Raw genomic sequence first — 8,270 nt, forward strand, 5'->3', positions numbered from 1 at the left:
GGTCATTTTCACTCAACATTAGTAAGATATTACATGTGTATTAAACGTTCTATAATCGAATCTTTTATAATTATATCATTTTAAGATTTTTTTAATTTGGAAAATTATTCAATTAGCTTAATCTTTCCAATTAAATAATTAACTATATACATACAATCAAGTTAAGTTACTTTGATATGTTTTAACAAACTTTTTTTTAAAGTGAATTTGACTGCTTATAATAGCTTATTATTTTGGTGAAATTGTTAACCAACAACTTCTAGATATACATATAAATCAAATCCATCATTTATTTGTTATTCTCTTTCTTATTGACTTGCTTCTGCACGAGTCAACATTCTACAAAGAAAATCTTTCTTGCAACAAACTAAATGATGATGCAAATGGTTCAACAGAATTTATTGAAAATTTTGAAAAACAAAGGAGGAACTTGGATTGTTTTTACACACATTCCATAACCTGATATTAACATGGTCAAACCCAAATGCCTCATATAAATAGATGTAAAGTGAACTCTAACAACACAACCAAAAAAAAAAAAAAAACACCAAGATAACAGCAAGTAAAATGAGGGAAAAGGAAGGCGGAAAGCGGCCTCAACAACAGCTGAGTTATCCCCGTGGTCCGCCTCCATTTCCCCCTCCAAATTGTCCTAGGTGTTCCTCTGGTAACACAAAGTTTTGTTACTATAACAACTATAGCGCTTCTCAGCCACGTTATATCTGCAAAGACTGTCGTCGTTACTGGACCCATGGTGGAATAGTTAGGAACATTCCTAGCAATAGAAAGCGAGGCCGGGCTAATAATTCTTCATCCTCATCAGCCCATATCTCCAAGCCACAACCCTCTAGACTCCCTGCAGCATGGAGCACATTATCTCATAATGCTGCAGGAGTTGGAAACAGAACAAGTGTTGGTTGTGATACAATTAGGCCCATAGTGACCGAAAGCGTTCAATCATTTAACGTTGGTGGTAGTGTTTATAACCAACCAAGTTTAAATTCTAGCCCAAGTGGTGGATTAAATGGTTTGAACTATGCATTTGGTGCGGTTAGTTCAGGGTTAAGTGGCGCGGGTCCATTAACTCCAACGCTAACTCATCATTCTGCATTAGATGGGTTTAATGATTTTGGTTACTCTTTTTTTCAGCAACCACAGTTTCAACCACCACCTACATTATGGGCAAGTCAAAACATGGGACTTGATTGTGGTAGCAGCTCCCAGCAGAATGGAACATGGAACCCGAATGCAGCTGCAAATGAAGTCAGCATTCATGAGTGGCCCGATTTTAATGAGATGGACAATGAGGGTGATCCGCTTCAAAGCTACAAACCACCATCACCTTGAAATTTCATATGTGTTTTTTTTTTTACAGAACTGCATTTAGTATTTTAGTCTAGTATATCAACCGTTATATGAGGATTGGGGTTTTTCAACTATGAATTTGGGTCATGTAATGGTTCATCACCACCTTTTTTTTTATAAATTTAGTACTAGCTGCTTTTTGTGATTTGGAAATTTTTATTTTTCTTCATGTAATCAAAAACTGAATTCCAGCAACACAATAGCTAGGACCTTCAGATTTGGGGTTTGGTTTTTGTTCTTTCTAGTTCGCTACTTTCTTCCTTTGCTCAGTTATATGACTTATATCATTTTTGATTTCCAACCATTATAATTAAGGGCGTGTGTGGTTGTTGAAAATGTTTTCTGGTTTTTCCATTTCTAATTTTTTTTTTTTATAAAATGAAAAGGGTTTTTAATTTCTGTGAAAAGTTTGATACATGTTTTAATTAGAAAATGTTATTTTCATTATTCATTTTTGAAAACTAGATTACATGTTAAAGACGTGGGGAGGGCGGAAATGGTAATGGAAATGGAAATTGGAAAACAACAAGAAGATATTTTTAAGTTTTCTATTGAAAAGTGGGTAACATCGTTTTGAGAAAAAAAAAAATGGAAAACAATGGATGTTTTCCGTGACCAAACATGTCCTGAGTGTTTTGATCATTAGATTGCTTCTATGATCATCTTACCCAAACACCACTGCGTGTGATTACCAAAGAAAAGATACCTTAGTGGCCATGAGTTTCACCTCTCTGATTCCAAACTCGCAAACAACTCTTTGGATTACTCGGCTAGCAAAACGAGTGAGACGCTCAAGGTTACCAAAAAAATTTAATAATTGTGATTACCATTGATTAATTGTTGTAATTTGATACAATGTGTACGTTTGGCACTTACAAGTATGAACAGAAACATAATAGATTGGTAATTTGAGTTCAAAATGGCATGATTATATTCTGAATAGGTTTAAAAATGTTTCTGTGATTGATTTTTGATTTTACCTGATGTATGAACTCGCTAGTTAGATCACTCATTGATTTGCATATTAATTGAAGTATTGTTTCTTAACTGATTGTTCTTTATTTCATCTGAATCTTAAAAACTCAACTGAAGGCCTATTTTATCACAGTAGTGTCTTTTGGATTGTGTGGGCTAAATATGGGCTTAATTGAGGGCCTATTTTATTAAAATAGTAATTTTGGATTGTGTTACCAGGGCCAATGCTTACCTGGCCTGGAATCAAGGCCGGTCTTCTCTTAGTTACTTTGGGCAGACTTTATTATTATTTTTTATTGAATTTCATATATGTATTATTTTAAAGACATAATTACATATATGTCCAAAGCATGCTTTAAAAACATTGTAATTATGTATTAAAAACTTACACCTAAGATATATATATATATGTAATTATGTCTTTAAAATGAGATATACAATTAATTTTCCCTATTTTTTTAAGGTGACTTTATTGTGATCTTCTCTTATGGCGTGATCTCAATTTCAAGTAGCACTTATGTAGTTATGTATACACGTGGTTCCTATATGTCTTCAAATAAGCTGCATAATTATGTTAATTGGTTTAATTTTTGTTCTACGCCAGCCTCATTTGTTAATTACCCAATAATTATAATCTATATTGTGTTAATTAGTTTTAATTGTACAAGTCGTGCCAATCAACAGTACACCACTTTTATTGTTGTACACTACGTATCAAGAATGTTTTAATGTGTTGTTGACTGTATGATAATATGAAATGTATTTGATGATATACAGTTAAAAAAAAAATGATATAATAGAGATCAGCTCCCAAAGTCCCAACTAATAATTAAGTTGCTGCATGAGCAGCATATTAGCGTATTGTAATGAGATTGTACATAATAAAAGCCACAATATCATTCATCAACATATTATAATGAGATGATATATACAAATCAAGAAAATTGTATTCAAGCTAGTGACGTTCATGTCAGCAGTTTTTTTACAGTTCACTACATAATTGGTCACTTGCATCACATATGTATGCGTAACGCGTTCTTACCTAAATTGGTCAATTGTATAATGGAAATACACGTACACAAGTCAAAAGCTTAAGACTTAATTAAGAGACAACACATTTTTCCACTCGGTGTCAAATTAAGTTTTTGCAGATCTAAACTTACATACTAATTAAACTTTTGCGTTGTGTTAATTAAAGTGTAAAAAAATATTGTATTAAACAAACATATATATGGCGAGGCGCAAATAATGAATGGAAAACTAAATGTCTAAGTGAAATTTTTACAATAATGTTACTAACCACATTGCAAAACTAAATGATTTTCCATATGTTTTTAAGTTGATATGTGTTATAACTATAAAAAATTGCGAGTATTTGTATTTCATTATTTCAAGTAAAAAGGTATGCGTGTAATCGCTATAAATAACCCTTGATACCATTTTATTTTATGTAATACATCTTTTGTTTCATTTTATTAAATACAACTTTTCATTATTATTCTCTAAGCATGACTGTCTTAAGTTAAAAGCAACTAAAACAATCATAATCAATCTAATTAAAAGGAACTTATATTTAAAAGTTTGATAAAAACCTTCTAAAAGTCTAGCTATTTCCAAACAGACAATATGTTTGTGTATACATGTAATCTAGACCATTATATAAATTTTGTAAAAGTTTTGGTTAATCTAAAAATCAATGCCTTTTCCCCTATATATAACTACAAAAATGTAAGTAAAAGACACAAGATCGATCTATAACAAACAATAACGGTATCGCCAAAGAGAAAGAATCACATATATATATATATACAAGATCGATATATACGATATATAATGATCGAGGTGAGGCATGTGGATAAAGAGTAAAGTGGGACTGTCTTACAACACTTTAAAAAGGGAGCAAAGCACGTGAAATATAGCAGCCTTTGTAAAAGAATTTCACTTTAAAGTGAGTGCACATGTACGACTAGCGATTTCATTTTCCAAAGCCTTTGCTTCTATAGTATATATTTCACAAAAGAATGAAAAACCTAAAATTGGCTTTGTTTGAGTCACCAAATCTTACATAACGCATTATATCTATATTATCTATATAAACAAATTACCTCCTTCCCCATTTAACTCTCTACCTTTGAATTATCTAATATACCCTCTACATTTAAACTACCTCAACACACCTTATCCCTGAAATTCCGAAATTACCCTTATTAAAAAAACTCACAATTACCTAAAACCCTTATTGTTATAAAATCCTCAATAGCTCTAAAATTATTATTGCTACGGATAAGAAAAAATATCTTAATTGTCATAAATTATATTACAAAATGTTTAAACAATAATTGTCTTTTTATAACTCACGAAATTACGAACCAATTATGTCCTTTGTATAAATTCTAATCTTTGACTATTTATTTTTTAATTGCCTTGGTCTCCTCCCATACAATTGTAAGTGGTTATTTTTCATGGTTAGTGATTGTAATTCATTATTTTTTGCACCTAATACGCGACTTATTTTTAGAATGATATATATGGTTAGATCCTGCATTGACGCATCTCATGAAAGTAAACTGAACGCTATAAACTGTTACGTTGTCTAAATCGTTATAGACCATCGCCGCTGCAACGCACGGGCACCACTCTAGTATATATATACAAATCTAGGTTCTATTATGAATCATTATGATTTTAATTATATATCTGTTATTTGCCCTTGGAATCTAAATGTAGGTGTACATGTATAGAGATGTAATATTTGTACCATTACTTTTAATAAACCTATCACACTGACAGCAACTATGAAATTCGTAAATTGCTATATATTCAGTATAAATTAAAAGTAATGGATAGATGGAGCTACATAGTATAGTAGAACCCGTTGAACAAATCAATCTTTTTTGTTTTATCATTGTTCTAGAGTAATTTAAAGTAAAATTCGTGTAATACTATTATATAAAACTCCTAATTTTCTTCATAAACATTGATAATTTTAATTATGAACTAATTAACTCAATAACTTACCTATATATCAAAAAGAAAAAAAGAGTATTACATGCAGAGACGAAATTCGGGGAACCTAGATTAACATTAATATTAGTACTTATAAGGGGATCCGAAATAATAGGACCCATAAATAATAATACTAAGAAAACTAACTTTTTTTCAAACGAATTATATATAGACGAAACTACTACACAGTAAAAAACCGTACGACCTGGGCCCCTTTAAAAAGCTTCATTATCTCTGGCAAAGACTGTAACATGGTACTCGCCAGCCATCATGCTCGGACTTTGAGAAGACCAATGAGGTCACAATCTTAGCTTTTTCCTATATAAAAGGTGCATCAACATTGTACCCTTTTATGTATTATGTATTGTAAATTTCGCTAACTTCAATTGTGTTGAATAAGCTTTAGTTTGGACTCTAATTAATTAAGTTATATATTACCACTTAAATTACAGGAATACTACTTATCTATCTACGGATAAGAAGCGAACTACTCTAAAAACTTAAACTCAGTGATCATGACTTTGTTTCTTAACTAAATAAACCAATATGAATTACACTTTCTTATTCGTCTTCATATTCCACAAATTTATACACTAGTGCATAAATTAAATGAATTGCTAGCACACAACGTACATTTACAGATTTTCTTAACTCTGTTGTTCTGATTATGTCTGAAATAGATACTTATCAAATAAACATGAAATATATATATACTTTCCGTTTCAATTAGACTGTATCGCTAATAAATAATTAGCCGTTCTAAAAAAGAAAATATCAGGCATGACTTTGGGAGGATCCACCTAGGTTCGAGTCTCACTTGCCACATATATGAAGGTGGAGTATTATGGGGTTTTCGAGAGTCTCGTGTTCTATCTCAGACATTCTTATAATGTAGGAGTGGAAGTGAAATTTAAAAAAAAAAAACATTAAAAAGGGAGACGTGAATATTATGAGAAGTGAATTAAATTGTGAGGAAATGCGATAGCGCATTATTATTACAAGTTTACAACCATAGGTTATTAGTTTCGGTTGTAAGTAATAAAGTGTTACCATTACAAATCTTTAGACTCTTGCATCTTTGCAAGTAAGAGTTCCAATTTCAGTTGATGATGGACAGAATCATATACATTCATAAATCGATTCAAAGATCACAATTTATATATATATAGCATGCATAATAATATACCAAATTGTGAACAAAATATGTGAATTAAAACATCCCATGAAAAACATATATCAATCCCTTTTCTTCTATACCAATATACCGAAACAAAATAAAAGTATAAATTAAAGATGTCTTATACTTATGCTTTCAATAAGCCCCTACCCATACACCCCAATATTTAACATGCATGATTCATAAAGATATATATAATGTGAACCACTTTTAATGATACAAAAGCAGTAAAAGAAAATTATAGAACAAATCAACTCACCATAAATCTGAGATATTGAACCCAATTGTGTACAAGAATAATATTCAATTCCTGATTGATTTTCCAACCTTGATCAATAAAAAAACTGGTAGGCTGGAAACTTTTTTTCATCAAGTTGACATGACCATCCTATCTAGCTTATTAATTTTGCTAGATCAAAGAAGAAACCGAGGAACCGATTATATTGCTTGTTGGATCAAGCCATTGATCTCCACCATCACTACCACCAATCATGGTCCATAAAAAAGAAGCCGGATCAGATGATCCTACCACTTTGATTTGCTCATTATCAGCTTGACCATTAAAGCTATTGTTCCAATTGGTGTTATTTTTTGTTCCTTCCATTTGATTATGATTCACTATTGAACCACTTCCATCTCCATATGGTGAAAACCCTGTATACCCTGGTTGTTGTTGATGAATAGTTGAACCTAAAATGGAAGCCATCGAAGGATCAACCGTAGAACTTGAGATCGAACCACTACTAAACATGGAAGGATAGCTAGAAACAAGCGATGGCGAAAACCCTAATCCAAGAGAACTCATTTGTGGTTGAATAAGATCAAACCTAGACGTATCGGTTTGGTTTGCACTTGAAACCCTAGTATTGAATCTAGGGAATTTAGGATTTTGCTGTAATGATCCATACAAAGGGTTGAGATTATTATTTGAAAGTATGGAAGAATGAGCAAGATTAGAATTAGAATTAGGGCTAGGATTATGATGATGATGATGATGATGATGACTTGTTGTAATTATTGAAGCTTTAGTATCTTGACTTGAAGTACTTGTTGTGAATGTTCTCTTGATTCTTTTGTTCTTCCTACACCCCCCACCAACAGGAACATTTCTTAAAGTACCACCTCTTGTCCAATACCTCTTGCAAGCTTTACAAAAGTGTCTAGGCTGTGACAAATTGTAGTTATTGTAATAGCAAAACTTGGTATTTGAAGAATCGCATCGCGGGCACTTCAACACCGGTTGCGTCCTTTGATGTTGTTGATTTTGAGTAGCAATGGTTTTTTCGGTAACACCAGCTCCAGAAGCCATCAATAATTTCCTCTCATATATATAGAAGGAAATAGAAAAATGGAAAAAAGGGAAAAAAAAATCAAAAAGTTTTTGCTTTCTTTGAAGGATGAAGAAGGAAATCAAAAACAGGCACAAAGATAGACATAGATCCTCCTTCCAAATGCTAGAAAACAAGAGAATGAGTCATGTCATGTTGTCTTAAAAATGTATAATTGAGACAAAGAGTGAAGTTGTGGCCACTCATTAGGAATGGAAGATATTGGTTGGAGGATTCTAAAATTCTCTCTTCTAGCTTAATTAGATTAATTAACCACGGCTTGTAAAATTTTTTGTATCCAATAGGTATGTGTTTTATAGTTCTTTTATTGGAGTCAGGAAATTAAGTATTCTTTAATTAACTTCACGTGAATGATGGAAAATTAAGATGTCAATTTAGATAGGATTTAGGGTTCAATT

General features: G+C 31.7%; 2 protein-coding genes across 2 annotated transcripts; one reads left to right on the forward strand and one right to left on the reverse strand.

Annotated features, from left to right (window-relative positions):
• The first annotated feature begins 567 nt into the window (after positions 1-567).
• LOC122597117 (dof zinc finger protein DOF3.2-like) lies at positions 568-1,347 on the forward strand. The gene has a single exon (XM_043769749.1). The coding sequence runs from the start codon at positions 568-570 to the stop codon at positions 1,345-1,347; it is 780 nt and encodes a 259-aa protein (XP_043625684.1).
• A 5,192-nt stretch (positions 1,348-6,539) lies between these two features.
• Positions 6,540-7,987, reverse strand: LOC122596011 (dof zinc finger protein DOF1.4-like). Its single transcript, XM_043768508.1, has one exon. It carries the CDS (start codon positions 7,830-7,832, stop codon positions 6,933-6,935), a length of 900 nt encoding a protein of 299 aa, XP_043624443.1. The 5' UTR covers positions 7,833-7,987; the 3' UTR covers positions 6,540-6,932.
• Between the last annotated feature and the right edge of the window lie 283 nt (positions 7,988-8,270).

The sequence above is a fragment of the Erigeron canadensis genome, chromosome 4 (assembly GCF_010389155.1).
Source record: "Erigeron canadensis isolate Cc75 chromosome 4, C_canadensis_v1, whole genome shotgun sequence".
NCBI lineage: Eukaryota > Viridiplantae > Streptophyta > Magnoliopsida > Asterales > Asteraceae > Erigeron > Erigeron canadensis.